We start from the raw sequence: 20,182 nt of genomic DNA, 5'->3' as shown, positions 1-20,182 counted from the left end.
TTCATCCATCCGGCTGCCCCGAGGCTCCCCCAGCACCATGCCCTGCTGGAGCCGGCTGGACAGAGCACACCTATTTCTGAAAAGGACTTCAGGAATTCCTTTGCACCCTCCACTCCCGCACCCACCACAGGGCCGCCGCCCCTCACGCTCCCAGGCAGGCCCTGCCCGCAGGCTCCCTCACCCGCCGCGGCCGCCCCGCCGCCCCAGGGAAGGGCAGGGCAGGGCAGGACCGCTCCGCCCTCACCGCCGAGGCCGGCCGGGCGCCCCTCCCGGCACCTCCCTCGGCGGCGGGGCCGCATCGCGCAGGCGCGGCGGGGCCGGGCGCCGCACGCAGCGCGCAGGCCCGGCGGTGCGTGCGTGGAGGCGGGTTTGAACGGTGGCGGGTAGCGGAGACTCTCGGTCTTGCGCCGCGCCGCTAATGGAGCCCATCCTGAAAGGTACCGGCTTGTCCGCTAGGCCGCGGCTGGGCCGGCGGCCGGTCCGCACTGCGCTTCCCCCGGAGCGGCTGGGGGAGCTCGCCGGGCCGGAGCGGGGCCGTTTTAAAGCGCTGGCCTGGTACTCCTTCCTCGCCCGGGATAGGGGCCCAGCCCTCGGGGTGGCTCAGTCTTCCTCACGACGCAGGAGGGAGAGGGCTTTGCTGCGGAGCTGCTGTGGCTAATCGCGAATCCTCCCGGAACCGGCGGCGGGGCCGGTTCTGCTGGGACCGGCCGGAGGCCCGGCGGGCCTGGGAGCGAGGAGGGCCTCTTGGGCAGGGGAGGGAGCGGGTGCCCCTTGGGGTGGCTGCCGGTACGGCACCGACCGGCGCTGCCGCCCCCTCCTCCCCCCCCCGCCTTCTCCCACCGCCGCCCATCGGTGTCTGCCTCCCTCTTCCTGTCCCGGTCAGCCGAGGCGTGATCCTGTCTGGTTTCTGCTACGCCTTTCTAAGCATCTGCCTCGCTCAGTTGCCCTCTGATGTTTGTTTTCCCCACTGTCACGGCCTCTCTGTGATGCTGTAGCACAAGCTGCCCTTTACAAGAACCGATCTCTACTCAGCTCTTCTGGTTTGAAAAAGCTCCAAACCCCTCCTCATTTTCCTTTCCATCTGCTGTACAAGAACTACAAAGTGCCTTTTGTTGGAGTACACTTGATTAGATAAAATTGGCTAATTATTGTAAAATATACCTTTGGTTTCCTGCAGGTGCATGCAGCTTTGAATTAATGTTCCTTTAACTTCCTAGTTTGACCTTTGCTGAAATGCTAGGAGAATGAAAACTAGGAAGGTTCTCAAATATTTGATGTAAGAGGAAGGTATTGTTTTTTCAAATGTGACTGCAATATTTTTCACAAAAGAGCAATCGAGGGAAAAAAGCACCTCTGGCAAAGCTGCCCTGGTCCAATAGTAGAACAAACACAATAAAAAGTGCATTGGAGTAGACTTGTCTTAAGTTCCTGTGTATATCTGAAGTTACAGTACTGACTGTAAGATTTTTTCCCTGTGGTTTGGCTAAGGAAGTGCTTTATGTTCCATGTTTCTCTTATGTGTTAAAAGTATTTCTAGCAATTATAAAAGTATGTTAGTCTTTATAAAAGCTAATCTACTGTTGGAGCGTTATTCTGGTTTTCGTTGAGAAAGAAGACAGATGACACTACATAACAGTCAGAAGGACATATGTAGTAACTAAGAATGTTAAGCAACATTTGCCGAGGATGACCGTTTTAAATGAGCACTCTCAATTTTATTCTTGAGTTCTTAGAGTTGTCTGGCATGCAGTTTGCATAAAGTTGGTTTTGGTGAACTGGCATTCCTCCAGTTTTGTGGAACTTTCCTGATTCATTGTTCAAAATGGGAAATTGGCATGGCCAATGGAGCTGTAGGTTACTTTAGTGCCTGTCCTAAGTAAAATTAACGAAGGTATTGTTATGAGTTTCACTTGCTTATCCCTCCATGTCAATACATCTTGGTTGGTTTGTTTGTTTAAAGACCACCTCAACCAAGGCTGACCTCATTCCTTTAAGAGATTTTTAACCTGGTTGATAAAGGAAGCTACTTAAATGCAATATACCTAAAGTTCGATAAAGCAGCTGACATGAAAGTGGTTAGCCCCTGTGATATGTACTTAAGTTGGGGTGATTCAGTATAAATAAGGTGGAATTTTAAGTCTATTGGAAATTGTTAAATAATACTTCTGCAGAGTTTTCTGGGGCTTGGGGGAAGGAATAATTCCATTATATTTATTTTGTTATGTTCTGTAATTTGTGTTACATCAACTTGTCGTAAAATTTTTGATTACCCTGAAGATTAGCAGTGATTAATCATAAGGGTAAGCAGTCACATGGAGATACTGCATTGCTTGTTAAGCTGGTAGTGTGTTTTAAATAGACAAAGTGAAAAGCTGTGTAACTAAGTGTTAGACTTCTAAGTTTGTTCCATTACAACTAACTTAAGGGACATAAGTACTCTAAAAAGAATATTCTGCTACTAACATCTGATACTCAGATTAATAAAAGTTATACGTGCTATTGAATGCAATATGTATAAAGGTAAAATTTTGTTGCAAAGGCAGTTTAACCAGTTTTACCATAGTATATACTTCCTTAGCTGTTTGTTGTTTTCTCTCTCCTGGTCCAGGTATATGCTCATTTGTCGAAGTTTGGTCATCTAAAAGAACAGAAAATTACTCGAAAACCTTTGAGCAGCAACTTCTTGATATGGGAGCAAAAGTAAGGAAATTATTTTGAAATAAATAGAATAGGAAAACTCTTAATTACAAACCAGCTTGCTTGTTCTGCTTGTCATGTATATTTCTTTGTAATATGAGTTTTTAAAGTACAGAAAAGAGGATAATCACAGACCTGAGAATAGACGAGCATGCTGTAAAAGACTTATTAGTGACAGATGGGAAATGCATTTAAAGCCTCCCTACAGCTATAAACCTCTTTGTATATTAATATGATAGCATGCATTTGTTGTGAAATATTGGGCTTGCCCCATACTGTGGGCAAACCAAATCTAAGTGTTGAAAACCTGTGGTTTACAAATATCTACCTGATGTTGTGTTGTTTTGTTTAACTTGTAGTCAGCTGCTCTGGTGTTACTACAGTATTTTCTAACCCAAGTACCATGACATTTTATTCTTCCATTCACTCACCTACAAATGTGGTTCAACTCCAGAAAGCACTAGTAAAACTATATCTAAGAGTCTTTGTATATGTCTCAGTGATTTTTTTTCCACATCAAGTATAGTTGACTTGTAGGTGCAAAATATGTATAATTGCCAGCTGTAAAATTTCAATCAAAGACCAAAGTCAAACTGGCATCTTCCCTTCTTGCACATTGTCACTGGTTAATGGAGATTTTTGCAGCCCGCATTGTGCTCTAAATGCTAACACTTGCATGAACTCCCTGTGCTTTTTAAGTGGGCATGTGTAGGTGTATCTTACTTAATTTAAGAAGTTTTGCTAATCTCCCTAAAGCCTCTTTCTGTATGAATTTAGCTGAGATAGTGTGACAGAACAGTAGAATAACTGTTTTTATTATAAAAGCAAATACAACTCTCAATAAATAATTTGAGTAAGAAATATTTTTTTCTTTTGTGCTGTCTATCAGATCTATGGAATTCTGATGGTGTTACATTTTTATCACAAAATATGGCAAAATGTAAGGCTTCAGAATTCCTCAAGTTGATCAAAAAGTAGCTGGATATGGTGAAAGGTATAGGCAGAGGATACAGATGAGCCTATTTAGCAGATCCTTAGGAGTGAACAGGGGTGGTCGTGTCCCTTCACTATTCCAGGGGCTGGCTTCCTTTTTATCAGGAAGGATAGTACATGATAGTAAACTGATTTGGCTTACTCTGTCAGGAAAGAAAACTCTAAATTATTTTTCTCACTAGGTTGTTGATTCAGACATCTCAGGCTAGGGTCAGGTGAGTAGCAGAGGACGTCCTAGAGAAGGGAGGACACAGGAGAGGTAAGAGGGAGGTGAAAGGTGGTGCTCCTCCATAATTTGGAGGCAAAACTATATCAAGACTCTGTCTCCTTGAGACACGGGCTGTGAGCTGGATACTAGCATAAGCGAGTAAGCAATTGTATCTGGAGTCATAACTTATTCTGAAAGAGAATTATTGGTCCTGTGTACCTAGGTACTTAAATATCATAGGTTTTTGTCTTCTGGGAAACAATAAATCAGCTTGCCACCAGAAATTTTTGGAAAAGCTGGATAGTTTTCTTAAAGCCAAATATAGATCCAATGTGTTGGGAGCCAAATACAGTGGTGCAATTGAGAGCACAACAACAGGGCTATTTTTATTTGACTGTGCAGAGAAGAAGCTGCTGTAAAATATGACTTATACTGATCTCACCATGTCAATAATCACAACAACTGATCAAACAGTTTTATGTGTAAGATGTTTAGTCTCCACAAAAGGAAGCTTTGGTTGTGAAGAATGGAGCATCTAGAACTAAAAAAGTTATCCCTTAACAATAGAGGCTGATAACTGAAGATTTGATCAGTTGTAGAACACAATGAAAATGTCAGGTATGATAATAGCTGTACTGACTTAGGTTTTCTGTATTTCTCACTTTTTAAAGTGTTCCCATATAATTTTTTTCTTTGTAGTAGCTTCAGCCTTCCCTCAAAACTAAAAGTGATTTTCATTGATAAGAATTAGTTTAAAGGATGAGGTTAGCTGTACTGTTTAAATCAGAGTTCTTTGCTAAATAAATATGTAATTTGGCATTTCTTTGGATAGTGGCAACTACCTTCTGTACTGGCTGTTGCATAAGAAATTATGTTGGGCTACATAAATAAAAATGTAATATTAGTGATACAGCTAGAGTAGGGAGATGAAAATGGTAATCTGGAGAAAAGTTTGAAAACAAAAGGCAACTTGAGCCCTCTAGCATGCATTGCATTGGCTTGACTAATGAGACTTGAGTTTTGATTGCTTGAGGCTTCTTGCGAAGATGAGAAAGATCAAGAGTCCTTGACATAATGTTTAGAATAAGTTTTTACGCTAATGGTTTATACATTAGAACAACTATGCTAGCTAGTTTCATTAGCATTTTCTGATTATCAGACTTAAAGATGAGCTCTCTGTACTTCTGCAGGTTTCAAAAACTTTAAACAAGCATGTGACCCATGTAGTCTTCAAAGACGGACGTTTGGCTACATGGAGGAAAGCACAGAAGATGGGTGTAAAACTGGTTTCTGTACTCTGGGTGGAGAAGTGAGTATTTGTGAATATAATGAATGTGACCCATTCCAGAGATAATTGATTCTAGTATTGTTTTATTTAAAAACGTAAGTACAGTACATGTTTGAAATAGTGACAGTACTTGAAATAGTGATAAATCTATGAGTAAACAATTAATTTGCTATGACATTATTCCTTGTTACTTGCATAAAAAGGAAAATGTTAACTCTTGAAAAATGAATGTATTGAAGTAGTTCCATGGTATATTTGGTAACCACGCAGTGTTCTACTCCTTTGCTCTCTGATGACATGCATAGGCAGTGGAGACCAGATATTTATGTTGAATAGCATTCTTCAATTTTCATATGAAAAAGCATATTTTGTCATTGTATTCTTTCTCTGCTTAACTCCTGTAGACAGAACATCTAGAAAGGAAGAAAAAGATCCATACATAGTCTGGCTTTTAAGACACTTGGCAGGTTCAAAACAGCACTGCTTGCAGATTCTCAGCTACCATAAGAAAGTTAAATTTAAAAAATTACATTTCAGCTGTGCAGCCAGTCCATGAGAATTTACTAGGCTATAGCTGCTTCTCTGAGTTTATAAAGTGGTTGTGAGGCCTTAGATTTCAGATGAGGTTTAAAAACACAGTTTACAGTAACTATGTGTTAATGAGAAATGTGTGTTATACTCAAACACTCCAATCGGTAAATTGCTATGATGAAACCAGAATATAAGTCAAGTAAAGAGGCCATTTCCTAAACCAATTGTAATATGCATGGAGAGATAAAAGTCTAAATGCAAAAGTTTAAAAAAAAAAAAAAGGGGGGTGGGGGTGGGGGGGTGGAACTGAGCTCTGCAGCCGCTTCAATGTAGGCCAGTACAAACAAGGTTTGTTGTTTTTGGGTTTTTTTTAAGAATATCAGATATAGAAGTTACAGCTGCACAACCCAGCCAGCTTTAACACTGAGGAAGAAATACCTTAAGTTCTCAAAAATGAGTGATGCAAAATTTTATTTATGTGAATATATCTTTCTGTGACCTAGTGTTATCTGAGTATGTGAGAATGATGGTCATTTCAGTAGGAATCTTTGGTTATAAAATTAAATATGCTTTTCAGATGGCTAAGTGTATAAATACAGAATTTGAAACCTTACTCACAGGAACTATAAACTATTTGAGGTTTTGAATCTATTATAAAAAAAAAAAAGATCCCAGAAAAGTCTAGGAGAGTAGCATCTGAAATGGAAGAAGAATCAGAGCGCCTAACAGGGGAGAGTCTAGGATGTGTCATACAGAAATGATGTCTCCGTAATAGCGTTTCCATCCCGAGAGTCTCCTGTGCAATACTGGAAGGTACTGAACACTGTAGAATGCTCAGACCTAGAGACAGGTGGATATGTGACGGGACAGCATGGAGCTTTGAGATCCAGGTGTAAAAGCCTCAAGAACTTTAACTGTTTCTGGATAGCAGCAACAAAGGAAGAGACAGGAGAAAGGATCTGGAGGGAAAACTTAAGCTGTTTGGTAGGAAAGAGAAGGCTAGCATCTTCCTGGTATTTTTTAAAGTGTTACTAGTATCATGCTCGTGACAAGGCAAGGTCTTGTTATATGGCTTAGAAGTTGAGGCTCGTCATCTGAAACAGAGAGATGTTGCAGAGAGTTTTGTACAAATTAGAGAGCTGGGCAATCACCAACTGTATGAAGTTTAACAAGGGCAAGTGCCAGATTTTGCACCTGGGGCATGGCAACCTTGTATGTATGTACAGGCTGGGGAATGAGAAGCTAGAGAGCAGCCACATGGAGAGGGACCTGGGAGTTCTGGTTGATGGCAAGCTGAACATGAGCCAACAGTGTGCCCTGGCAGCCAAGAGGGCCAACCGTGCCCTGGGGTGCATCAAGCCCTGCACTGCAGCCGGTCGAGGGAGGTGATTGTCCCGCTCTGCTCTGGTGCGGCCTCACCTCGAGTGCTGTGTGCAGTTTTGGGCACCACAACACATTAAGGATATAAAGCTACTAGAGAGTGTCCAGAGGAGGGCCGCGAAGTTGGTGAAGGGTTAGAGGGGAAGCCATACAAGGAGTGGCTAAAGTCTCTTGGTTTATTCAGCCCAGAGAAGAGGAGACTGAGGGGAGACCTCATCACTGTCTACAGCTTCCTCACAAGGGCAGGAGGGGGGGCAGGTGCTGGTCTCTTCTCTCTGGCGACCAGTGGCAGCACCTGAGGGAATGGCAGGAAGATGTGCCAGGGGAGGTTTAGGTTGGATATTAGGAAAAGGTTCTTCCCCCAGAGGGTGGTGGAGCCCTGGAACAGGCTCCCCAGGGAGGCAGTCATGGCACTGAGCCAACGACCTTCAAGAAACACTAGGACAACAGCCTTAGAGACATGGTGTGAATTTGGGGTTGTCCTGTGCAGGGACAGGAGTTGGACTAGATGATCCTTGTGGTTCCCTTCCAACTTGGGACATTCTATGATTTTATGTATTTTATTGTGGGAGGCAAGGGGATACCCAAGCTGTGACTTACGATTAAACTTTTCTGTAATCTTTTTCTTCTGCCTTTTAGTTTAGAGTTCATGCCGAAAGGTACACAAGAACATACAACTTAGATCGATGCATATTCTGGCAGAATTTGTAGGAATATCGTATCCTTGAGTTAAGTAGGGGTCAGGAGCAGTAGAAGCTTACATAAGAGATGGTAATGAATAGTCTCACTAGTCATAGGCTTATTTAAATGAAGGATAGACAATAAAAAATTTAAATGAGTCTGTGCTAGCATACATGCTCAAAATTTTTGTAATAAGATGAGGGAACTGAAGTGGCTGACTTTAAATTATATGCCTAATATATCAATATCTCAAAAGTTTGGTAGGCAGAAGAGCATAAAACCTCATGTAGTAGGATGACAGCATTATATTATGGAATGGTGCGAGAAGATGGCAATAAGCATGACTGAAGTTATAAAATATTTTTCTCACAAAGTGTGATTGAAGAGGCAAGAATTTTTCAGCCTTGAAAAGAAGTGGGAATGGAGGGGGAGAGACTCCTGTGAACACAAAGGTTCATATGTAGAGACTGAATAAGGAATGCATGTATGTTTTCCTTTCCAGTAGAAGAATTAGAAAGTAATCTGTCTAGAGGCAAAGAAAACAGTAAATGATAGTTTTCAGCAAAATAAGGTTAGGCTGTAGACCTTGTTGCAGAATCATAGTCAGCAAAGATTTACATGGATGTAAAAAAATGCTGAAGCAATTATCAAAAACCAAATACAGTACTGTATATGAACATCTCTAGACCAGAAATCTAGGGAACATAGAAAGTAAACTGGGAATGTTTGGCTGTGTTTTCATGTTTTTACAAGCTCTTGGGAATCTTGATGTTAGAAACAGGATGCTGCAGTATATGGTATTTAATCTGGATGCTACTTTTTGATGTTTAAGGTCTGAAAACACCAGACAAGGAAGCAAATAATAAGTAATTACTCCAGCATTTCCTGATTCTTCTGCTTTTTGCCAAATACTTGCCCACTTAACAGCTAGTGAACCCCTACTTTCAAACTTATGTATGTATACTAGTGTTATCTTCCCCTGAGCAGTGCTTGAGCCTCTCAGATGAACACCTCCTATGATTTGAGAAGTATTATAATACTCACTTTTCTCCATAAAACCAGCAAAAATATTTAGAATACAAGGATTTGTGCAATATTTAGTGAACATTGCCTTGTTGAACTCTTACTGGATTTCCAGCGCTCTCTCCAATGATTTGCCTCAAGCTTGTGTTGGAAAATTCTACTTTATAGTATGAGCATCCATTTACTCTAAAATGGATGTTGTTCTACATTTTAACAGGAAATAATTTGATTAGGAAGAAGATTCTTTAAAATAAGATGACAATTGAAATTAAAAAAAAATTCATATCTCCAGAGAAAATGTATTTTTAATTAAAAAAAGTATTTTGTTTCCTTTTTTTGTTGTTTTCTAAGTATGGTATATATGTCTAACTTCAAAAATAGTGCACAAAATCATGGACTGGCTATAAGATTCATGCAAATAAATTGTAAGTTTAATGCAAAAATGAGTGACAGTTTTGGGATCATGGGAAAAAAAAATTAGTGCTGCTTCAATTCAAATACCTCAATCAGCAACCTAAAAAACTTCAAACCCCAACAACAAAAAGAACCCTCATAAGATAGAACTGCTACAATCTGTGTCCAAATCAAAACATTGAATGCTTCCAAATCAAACCCATAATTGGGAAACTCTGCCTGTGCATTTTTACTACAGTAACTCATTCATGTCACAAATAAGATAGGTAAATCATTTACATTGAGATTTGTCTGCAAAATTAAAAAATCTTATAAGATATTTAGTGGTCAAATTTTCTTCTGTTTATCTTCTCTGAATCAATGAAATATCTGAATTAATGTAGATTATAATATAGTCTACATCTATGCTGATTATTATCTAAAATTTATTAATAGCCACTGAAGTCCAGCTTCAGTGGACTGAATACAGAATATCATCTGTATTTAATGCTCCAGACCACTCTAAACTCAGTCAGTTTGACAAATATGTGTAGTGGTTTGGCTCATCTTCATTCAAAACTGAGTAACTAAGCATTAGAATTATAATTTACAGATACTAACTTTATAGCAGTTAGATCACTAGGTGTCACTAGAATCACAGTTTTGAATGACTTGTGGGGGAATCCTAGTGTAGTCTATTAAGGTTCCATACTCTTTTGCTTAATCGATTTTATTATTTACTGTTTGAGAATAAAATTGTATTTACCTCTTTTGATCTTGTCTCAGTATCATTTTTAGTGTTCACAAATACAGTAGATTGTATCATATTCCAGGATAACATTACTCCTACTGGTCTCAAGTCAGTCTTTGAATACAAAAAGACAGGAGAAACTAGGGGTATGGTATCAGCTGGAGTTTTGGTTTTGTAATTAAAAAAGAAGTTTGCATATATATAGCTTGCTTCTCGGTAAGGGGCTGTTTTTAGCATTGCATGTACAAAGAGGAGGCAGAAAACCGGCTAATGGGTAAAATGTAAAAGCCAGGATCAGATGAAGTCTCCTTTGTCATTTGCCTAAATAGAAAAATTTCCTGCCTCCCCTGCCATGACATTCTGTAGACTGTAGTTGGGAGTTTACTGTCATCACAGTGACCAAGTTAAGGTTAAGTTTGCTTGCTAGTGAACAATGAAAGCCTACAGTCCTTACAAAGGTCAGGGCAAGATTTGAGGTTCGTGAGGATCTGGCCAGAAAGACTTAATACAGTGATTTTTTTAATGTGCAGAAAATAACATATGAGTAGGAATCTTTGAGTTTCAGAACAGCAATTTAAAGGGCATCATTAGGACAAAAAATTGTATCATGTCCTATATTTGATGTGTAATAGATTTAATTTTTTTAACATTACAATATTTACACTAAAAATACACACTTAGAAAGGGTTGATGTTTCCTTATTACTGGGCTCAGACAACTCTTCTTGCAATAAAGGTTCTCATTCTTAAACAAAACAAAAAAAAAAAAACGCAAAAACAAAACCAAAACCCCAAACGTACCCCAAACCCGCTCTAATTTATTATACAGGTGTCGAGAAACTGGAGTACATGTTGATGAATCCTTATTTCCTGCAGTAGGCATTAATGAAGAATTCCCATTACTGATCAAAAAAGTGAGTATGTGGGTTTTTTTCTTTTTTAAATAGCCCTAGAGTAGTAAACCTTAAAGTTTGAACTTGACTTCCTGACCTCAGGCATTTGAACTGTTTATTTTCAGAACATTCTGTAAACTTTACCTATCCATCTGAGTAGGTTTTTAAAGGTAGGCTATGGCTGTGATGATGTGACATGTTACCTGAAGAAAGGAAAATGAAAGTAGAATTCTTATATTGGTGAATAAAGAAATGAAGATTTAAATTATAATGACATGATTAATCAAAAAAAATGACTGTAATGTGGCTTATGTTTCACTGATCTTAGTATTTAAAAATAATCTTTCAAGCCTTAGCTTTGCTACAAGCAAAAAAAGAAAAAATGGTCACTTCGTCTCCTTTTTGCTAAAATCTAACCTAAGGTATCTGATAGGTTCTTTAATATTAAATAAGAAAGTTCACTTCAGAAAACGTTAACTTCTAAAATTATCTGTGACTCAAGGAGGTGATAATGAGTAGCATAGATTTAAACACTGATAATAAATACTGTGATAAAGTGGTAGGCAAACAAGAAGTGTAGTTACTTCTGGCAGTTTTATACCATATAATTAATAGTTTTGGTGTCTTGTAGCACAAATGTATGCAACCAAAAGACTTTGTTGAAAAAACTCCAGGAAATAATAGAAAGCTGCAGAGAAGACTGGAGCAGATGACTAAAGAATTAGCTGTACAAAAAACAGCAATTAATGCTGGTAAGAACTACTTTGGAATAAGATTCAGATATCTTAAGATATTTCTTTAAAGCACTTGATGGGTTTGTGGTTTTGGGTTTGTTTGTGGGTTTTTTTTGTTGTTTTTGTTTTGGTTTTTATTTTCTTTTATGTATCTCACCATGAGAAATAACATTGACTTACTTTTTACAGAGTGCTTTGCAAGTTTGTGGTATTAAGGCATCTGTAGTGATGTTAGGTATAAGGAACCTAAGATTTTCAAGTGTTTTGGAAAAAAAAAAAAAAGAAACTTCACCTGAAGCTGTTATAGCATGTAAATGTTAATGTACAAATGCAATTTCTTTGTGTAGAAACTGATGTACCAGTTTTACTATTTGAAGACAATGGTTCGCTTGTATACAGCCCTATTAATAAGGTAAAACATCAATGCAGTGCAATGGAAAGAGTAAAGGAGATGAAGGAAAAAAGAGAAAATATGTCTCCTGCTGGTAAGAAGTTACATTTTACCTATCCATGAACATGCACAAATGGCTACCATCTTTATTGCTGAGTTTCTGGCACACTTGTCTTTCTCTGGCCTTCAGAATTTTTTTTCACACCTTACTTGATTGCATGTTCTCCCTTCTTCCCAAGTTTTCAGTAGGTGTGAATGTTTTAGCTTTTAGATTCTTTCTGTCAAAGGGCACAAGAAGTCATGAAAGACAATGATAGCAAAAAGGAATTTCTTAATCACTAGACTGCTCAAGAGGCTAATGTTTAAGCTAGACTTTCTATACTTGTAAACTGCTATTATCACAACTTGGTTAAACTTTACAGCAAGACTCCAAATCTTATTTCCTAAATCTAAATCTAAATTTTAATGTGAATGCTGTACTTGACAAAGAATGTAATGTTATTACTCCCAGGCCAACAGTTTAAAAAGGAGTCCAAAATTTCTAAGGCATCTGTCCAGGTACTAAAGAAGAGGATTTTAAAAAATAAATTAATTTAAATGACCTAAATGAATAAATCTAGTTGACTTCAAAATGCAGGTCCTGGAGGATTAAACCTTGATTGTGGTTTTCAAATAATTTTTTAGTGTTTGCATTACCTTACTGTGAAACTATTGAGGTCTAAGTCATTAGGTTTTGTCAGTTATTATAAAAACTGTTGAAATGTGGAACATCTGGGGGGGCAGGAATCTGTAGTATTTGAAGTTTTAAGACATCTATGTCAACTAGGCTCTCAGTTTATAATTTCAAAAAATAATTGTGGGAGGAAAATAAAGAACTAATGATACATGGATGAAAATTAAATCTAATTTATTTTAGCATGGTTTGTATTTGTTTTCTCTTTGAATTTTAAGGTAATACCTTCAAATGTTTTGAAAAGCATTTCTGCTGTATCAAGGCTTTGCTGCTAATTGCAGAATTTTAAGATTCTTTGGTAAAATGCCTCAACTGGCTTAGAAATGTCTATATTTTCTAAATGGTTTGCCATCATTCTTTAGTTTCAGAAAAATGTGCTGAGTTACTTACAAAAAAATTGCTTAAAATTGTAGAATATCTAATAGATTTTTTTTGTTAGTATGTACATTTGAGATACTGTTGAGTAGTCTGTAATTATTTACATGGTTATAGTTAGTTGGCAAAGCAGTGAGTTGTCTCTTATCATTGAGCCGTTTTGAAACAAGAATAGGTGGTGTGGAAACCTCTGTGTTTGCAAATAGGGCTAACTAGTTTATTTTTCACAAATTCCTAGCTTATCAAATGTCTCAAATACCTCCAAATAGTTCAGCAGAAGACTGCCTGCTGTCTACTTCTGTCTTAAGTAATTCAGAAGATGCATTGTTATCAGGTAACTAACACAACTTTATATATTACAGAAATTAAAAACAATACATAGCCTATATATCTTATTTTGTAAAGTACAGTATACTGAAATAGGAACTGTATATATTTGCTATATCACTTATATTTAAAGCTGAATTATTTTAGTTTTTCTTAAGTGGCAAAGTATGCAGTAGTAAGAATTCAAGGAAAATGGAGCATGAGGAATCACACTGGGTAAATGCTCTGCCTTACAGCTGTCTTGCTTGCCTCACTTCTTCTCTTTTCCTCACACCATTCCCTGTAAATGACTTCTTGTCCTGGCATGGTGTCATTCTTCTTTGCTCTTACAGTGATCTTGTGTAGAATACAGAGTGCACTCTAAACAGCATGATGTGGGAAGTAAAAGAGGGAAATGAATGAGAGAGAAATCTAAGGGAACTGAAATGTCTTCCAAATTTTCAGTCGAAAACCTTGAATTTAAAAGGAAACCTAATATGTTTTCCAGCCTGAGTATTCAGGGATCAAAGAAATAACAGGAGTAAAAATAAATCGGCTTTTAAAATGTTTTATGATTGCAGACAAATTCAAGTCATTTCTTATCAAGCTTTTTATTCTCATAAAGTTAGGGCTTTATTCCTGTGTTTTGGCATAGTAGCAGGACGTAAGGGAGAAGATTATTGTGAAGGCTGTTGAGCTATGTTGGTGGGCATCTTAACAGCATTAATCATGTATGCAATGGGTATGTACTTCAGACCTCATGTCTTCTGTCAGTCACATGAGCAAAAATCGGAAGTCATGCTGGTGATAGGTCTCAGCAGAAAAGTAAGGATAGAGTCTTTAGCATTCATGAGGACCACTTGAGTGATCTGTGTACTCTCCAATCTAGTCCAACAGTAAGCTATACCTGATGCTGTTTTCAGGTGCTGAATTTTTTTTACATCATACAGGAATTCTGTCATGCTGGCTTACATGAGAACAGGGGCAGGATCTTGTAACCAGAGACAGCTTGGTATGTCCTCATGCACTGCTAGGGAGAAGTAATAGCTTAATACTGGAAGTAGCATAGCTGTGCCAACAAATTATTTTGGTAAATTAGTGTGTGCTGATGAGGTTGAACATTGTGATTTGAGGGCTTTACCTTGAGTATGTCCCTCCAACATTACAACTGCACAATGTAATTTTACATTAAGAACAGGCCTCCACATCCCATGACAATATTCAGTGTAGCTTCCACCTCTGATGCCCTGTGACAGTGACCGTTTTGTTTGTGCTTGAGATACATAAGACTGCATTGGTTAATAATGGTTAAAAATGTTCAAGAATCCAGTTTAATTTGAGGATCGAAGTTAAGACTTTTTCAATTGTCAATATAGGAGTCTGATCATGTCGTGAAATTTCTCTTTGCATCTCCATATATTTAATTTCTCTGAATTTAGCTAGCTATACTATATGTTTAAAAATATTTCTTATATTTAGTAAGCAAATAACATCAAGACTTCCCCTAAAACCTACAGGAGCACTTACAGAAGGGGTATTGCTGAAACTTTGCACTCAAGCTGTACTTAAACAAAAACATCTATTGTAATAATCAGTTTGTAGAACCATTGGATTTAAAAAAATGTATTCTGAATAATCAAAGATACTAGCCTGTTTCAGAGGAATTAATTGTGAAGAGGTATGAATAGATTCTGTGTATCACCTCCCCCAAAATCATTTCATAAGAATAGCTACAGGAAATTATATATTTTTCCACACTCTAATTTTAATACATCATGTTGATGTATATTGTATAATGCTATGATGTTGTATTTAATTTCATCTTAACGGCAAATACTACAAGGTAGTGGTTATGCTGTGGTAGTGAAAATATTTCCTAAGTTTCCAGTATTACTTGCTTATAGCTAGCTTTATCAGTGTAAAATCTTGGTGTTTTTCTCCACAAACACTAGAGTGAAAGGGAGTTCCTCTGTTGCATTGTTTCAAAAAAGCAAACAGAACTTATGGCTACTTCTTACCACATAAGAAGGTATGATAGCTAAAGCTACTGTAGCTTCTTGTCAGTGTAGAATGTGGTTTGTTTCTGATCCATTTCCTGTTTAGTTTTTTATGACTTGCTATATAGTATCCAGAGAAGTGGCTACAGCCTTGTTTTCTTCTTTCAGTAATTTCATATGTATTTTACTAAAAAATTTGGTACTCTCTGTTTTGTTAAGTACATCTATATTGCCACTTTTCATATCTTGCAGGAGAAGAAATGGAAGACTGCTTGAATGCAAGTTATGGTTATCTTTGGGGAACTGATAAATTAAAGAGACAGAAAACAGAGGTAGTAAAACATGCCTGTGATACTTGGACTGATATTCCTGTATCCATGAGCGCATCAGTGAATTCTCCCTCACACAGCTATGAGCAGAAGAGCTTAACACCAAAACAACATAGCAGAAGAAGCTTAAGAAAGAAACAGATTGTGCAGCACACTTTGTATGATAAATTGTCCTTAGGAAAAAAAGATCTAAAAAAGTTTCCAAAGAAAAATCAGAAGGATGAAAATAGCAGAACTTCAGTTGCAAATGAAAGGTCTCTTCTCCAAATCAAGGGTTTGGGTCATATTACTCCTTCCAAAAAAATAGTCAAGTTAAATACTGTTCCTGCTTTGATTGACAGTCCGTCTAATTCACCTATGAACAGTGAAGACTTAGATACATCTTCATTGGATAGAAGCTTCCCTGTTGACAGAAATTATTGCATTCTTGAGGACAAAAAAAGGAAGAAACTACAAACACTACCTAGTTTGAAACTGGCTACCTCAGAACTGGGTGAATCAGAGTCTGAAGAGTTCTTGCAAGCAGATACTACATGTAGCAACTCTTCTTGCGCTGAAGAGGCTTCTTATGAAGACTTCTTTTCATCATGTAATGAAAATGAAGTACAGGTACGAGTACGAAGAGTATCACATAGTTCTCAGGAATTTTGTTGCAGTGACTCTTTTACAAGCATGGACTCACTCGGTATGAGTTTCTGTGAGCCACAGACTAGTTCCAAGAAAAGTAGGAAAAAGTCTATTCCAGCAAATGATGTTTCAGTAGAGAAAAACTTCAAACCAGCTGAACATCCTGGAAGTGTGCCATTAAATTATATGTCAGATGGTGAAAAAACTGATGCTGCAGAAGCTTTAGATTCTGATGATGTGAATAGGTTGCTTCAGCATGCTTGTGAAAAATCCTACAGAACCAGTGTGAATTACTCTACTTACACTACTGGTAAGTCGCTACATAAAGCTGAAAAATGAAAAGATATCATACTGCACTAGATAACACTCATGCAACTAAATTGCAAAATGAACTGCCATTCCCAAGGGAAAAGAATTTCAGAATTACACAAAAAGAAGAAAATGCTGCAGACCTGACTTTATTTTTGAATAAAATAAATGAGTGCATAGGATCCAAAAGAACACACTTCCCCCGCCCCCTGTACATTACAAAGACAAAGAAGTCCCCAAGAGATAAGGAAACTGCTCACAAAATGCAAGAGATTTTCCCCTAATGCTTGGTGTTCTGTAAACTTTCTGCTGCTGTGCAAAATATGTTTAAGAAATCAAGGTCCTCCTATTTTATATGTTATGGTGTTTTTGTAAACTGTTTATAATTAACTCCTCACCATAGGATCCCTTGTTCAAATTAGTTTTATTTCACAAGTTAAAATTGCTACTTCAGGTTAATTGCAGTTAAGGGCATAAAATTTCTAGTGGGGAAAAAAAATTGAGTTAGCAATTTCTGTCTTGTGCTATGATGAACATTGAATAAGACATTTGAGAGCATGTGCAAGAGTTGCAATGTAGCACTTTTTCAACCATGGCTTTGTTATACGGAACTGATCTTAGTTTTTAATACTAATTTTAAGAGTATTTTTTATATTTGAGCATTTTCAAGTTGGTGTAGCCTAAGTCATTCGAATGTGAGTTTATACTAGAGTATTGAATCTTAGGAACTTCCCTGAAAAATGCTCCTAACTTCCACTGGGTAATCACTTTCAGATTTTCATATTTTGACCTCTGTTTATCAAGCTTTCAATAGGGTTAAATATCTGTAATTATAATTGCATATATTAGTAATTCATTTTCCCTAGAAAATTCTGCAGGAGTGCATCAATGAATTATATACAATTATTAACTTGAAGGGCTCAGCAAACTTGGTATCAGACTTATGAAACCATCCAGTGGAAATGTTGAACAGTGACTGTGCTTATATTTGTGGATAAGAAGTTGCTGAACTGTGAGCTGCTATATTGCGTTCATGACATCTGTATGCACCTGGAGTGCATCATTATAACACAGTTAAAAAAAAAAGTTGATGCAGGTGTATGTTATACAAGTATAAATGTACACCCATAAATGTATGAACCCATTGTATGGGTTTTTTTGCCATATGGCAATGTAGTAGAAGATGATCCTTAAATATGTAATGTCAAAGAACAGTCTGTTTTTCATTAAACAATCATGAAAACAAATGGGAAAGGAGAAAATGATTACTACTTTTAAACTTAGGTATGCCAGTTAATTTTAGAGGTAATTCTAACTTTTAAATTCTAGTGACTAAGTTATGATCAGTGTTCTGGCATGTTATGCTTTTATTTTCTCACTGGACAACTTGTTTAAGATAACAGATTTTGGAGAAGAGGAAAAAGGAACAGTATTCAGCAAACAAAAGTTACCCGATGTTTATACTTTTTGTTCTTTTTGTTAGGAACTTCTGTAAATCTCAATTTATGTTTCTAGTGATTTTAATAATGTTTGTGCTTTATCAGTGATGGCCATTTTCCCAAATATAATGTATTCAGCTTCATGCATCTGTTGTGTAGTCAAGTAGAACCTCAAGTTTGACACCTCAAACAAGCTCACTTAAAAATTGAAGGAATCAATAATGAAAGATTAGTTGTATTTTCCTTAAAGCAAGTTCTGTGGAAGAAGATTAAAATCTTGTTTTAAACTTACTACTGTGGCACTGTATGATGGAATAATTGATTTTTATTAAATATAGTTTTAATATTTCCTGTTTTTCTTGAATGTCATTTCTTGTCACTGTTAATTAGTAAATAAATAGTAAATTGCTTTGTTTTTCTGCAGTTTGTGTGTAACTTGAAAACTGGTAAATACAGTGTATTATTTTCAAAAGCTAAAGAATTCTTTCATCTTATATATACAGGTAATCAAATATATATATACAGGAGTAATCAAATATCCATATAAAATTTAATTATATCTGTATATATTTTAAATATCAAACATTTTTCTTGCCCGTTTTTCCCTTATGTATTTAGGTCAGTGGGATTCTTACCCAGTGTCTTTAATGACAGGAAGTAAGATTTGACAAGCTTTCTTTCCGCAGACTGATCGGAACATTTGCTTTTAAAGTAGAAGTGTAATATGCAGGCTAATCTGAAACTAACTTTTCAAGTCCTAATGGTTATATTGTACCAAACTGTAGGTTCCTTTGTAGGGTACACTCAAGGCTGTCCGGTTCTGCTGAACAGCACACGCGTATACATGGCTATTTATTTTCATCTTACTCCAAGCCATAAAGCAAGTAGAGAACTGTCACAGATACAAAAGTTAAAGTTAATTAGGCAGTATAAGAATATAAAAATATGTTTTCCTATTCAGATTCACTTTTTGTTTCTCAGCGTTGCTTCTGGAGATGAAATAAATTTTCTATCCTTCTGATTAAACCAGCCATGTCTGATAAATTTCAGTGCTCTGTAACCAGTAGGTGCTCTGTAACTGGGGTTTGTGTGTCAGTGCCTAAATTTTTAGCAGTTATAAGGTGAGGAAAATAGTGGCTGTTCTCTGCCATGAATATAAGTTTGTGGAAACACAATAATAATATGTTTTGTGAAAGTTAATGATCTATGTTACTAGGAGAGTCTAAGAACTTCTTTGTCATTCATGTTGTAAATTGCTTTACTTTGAAATCCAGTCCATCTGCTTATAACTTTTTTAGTAGGGCTGATGGTAGGGTGAGTTGGCACTTGAACCACATGGTTTAGAATACCGATACTTGCTCAGATTTGATGAATTCTTATGACTTTTCTTCTGAAAGCTGTAACAATAAATAATATTGGGTAAAGAATGCAAGAGTACTCTTTTAAGCTTTTATCATCCTAAATTCATTTAGAAATTTGAACTGGGACTTAGCATTATTTCCAGTCTTAAAAATAAACTTAAGGCTTAGCTGAGTGAATTTTAGATGGTTATGATGAATGTGGGAAGCAAATATTCTCTCGGTGGCCAAAAGACACAAACTTAGACTCATCATGCTGTAATTAATGTAGTTCAATGTTAAGATAGGGAATCTGGAATATCATTCTATTATTTGGTGCAAAAAATGAGTTTTAATTTAGATGAATGCGTTTTACCTGAGGTTCTAGATGCTTAATGCTGCTAAAATACTGTTTATGTCTTTAAAAACTCACACATGAAAACTTCCTTAGATTTGTTGTGCCTTTTCTTCTTCGGTTTTGGAAGAAGAAAAGCTCACTAAAAATATTTTATGATGTCCTCTCTTGACATTTTATTATGTCCTTTTAAAAAACTAGTGAGGGATGAAGAAGAAAACCATTTCTTGCTTGATTCCTTGTTTTGTTTATCTTCACAAAAAGTTTAATTGTAACTAATAAAGCAAAAAAGGATTAATACTTCTGAATAGAGGAACAGGTTAAGGATTATTTTGATGTAGTCAAATTTACAAAGCCTGATGACGTTTGTCCTAAAGCACATAACAAACTAGATAAAATTGTTTTAAACCATT

The 20,182-nt window shown here is 37.1% G+C and overlaps 1 protein-coding gene across 7 annotated transcripts in view; it reads left to right on the top strand.

Moving 5' to 3' along the window:
- The first annotated feature begins 296 nt into the window (after nt 1–296).
- Nucleotides 297–20,182, top strand: part of MCPH1 (microcephalin 1) — a 151,337-nt gene continuing 131,451 nt past the window's right edge. For 4 of the 7 annotated variants that reach the window (XM_064447932.1, XM_064447930.1, XM_064447931.1 and 1 more), the window contains exons 1-8: nt 297–437; nt 2,609–2,700; nt 5,089–5,207; nt 10,774–10,858; nt 11,469–11,589; nt 11,919–12,056; nt 13,309–13,404; nt 15,626–16,639. In XM_064447932.1, coding sequence (XP_064304002.1) covers nt 419–437; nt 2,609–2,700; nt 5,089–5,207; nt 10,774–10,858; nt 11,469–11,589; nt 11,919–12,056; nt 13,309–13,404; nt 15,626–16,639 — 1,684 coding nt within the window. In that variant the 5' untranslated portion in view covers nt 297–418. Of the gene's footprint in view, nt 438–2,608; nt 2,701–5,088; nt 5,208–10,773; nt 10,859–11,452; nt 11,590–11,918; nt 12,057–13,308; nt 13,405–15,625; nt 16,640–20,182 lie in introns of those variants that run through there. The other 3 variants (XM_064447935.1, XM_064447934.1, XM_064447936.1) reach the window with 3 other exon arrangements.

The sequence above is a fragment of the Phalacrocorax carbo genome, chromosome 3 (genome assembly GCF_963921805.1).
Source record: "Phalacrocorax carbo chromosome 3, bPhaCar2.1, whole genome shotgun sequence".
In the NCBI taxonomy this organism is placed as follows: Eukaryota; Metazoa; Chordata; class Aves; order Suliformes; family Phalacrocoracidae; genus Phalacrocorax; species Phalacrocorax carbo.
Note: the sequence above shows the minus strand (reverse complement) of the source record. Positions and strands in the feature narration are given on the sequence as shown.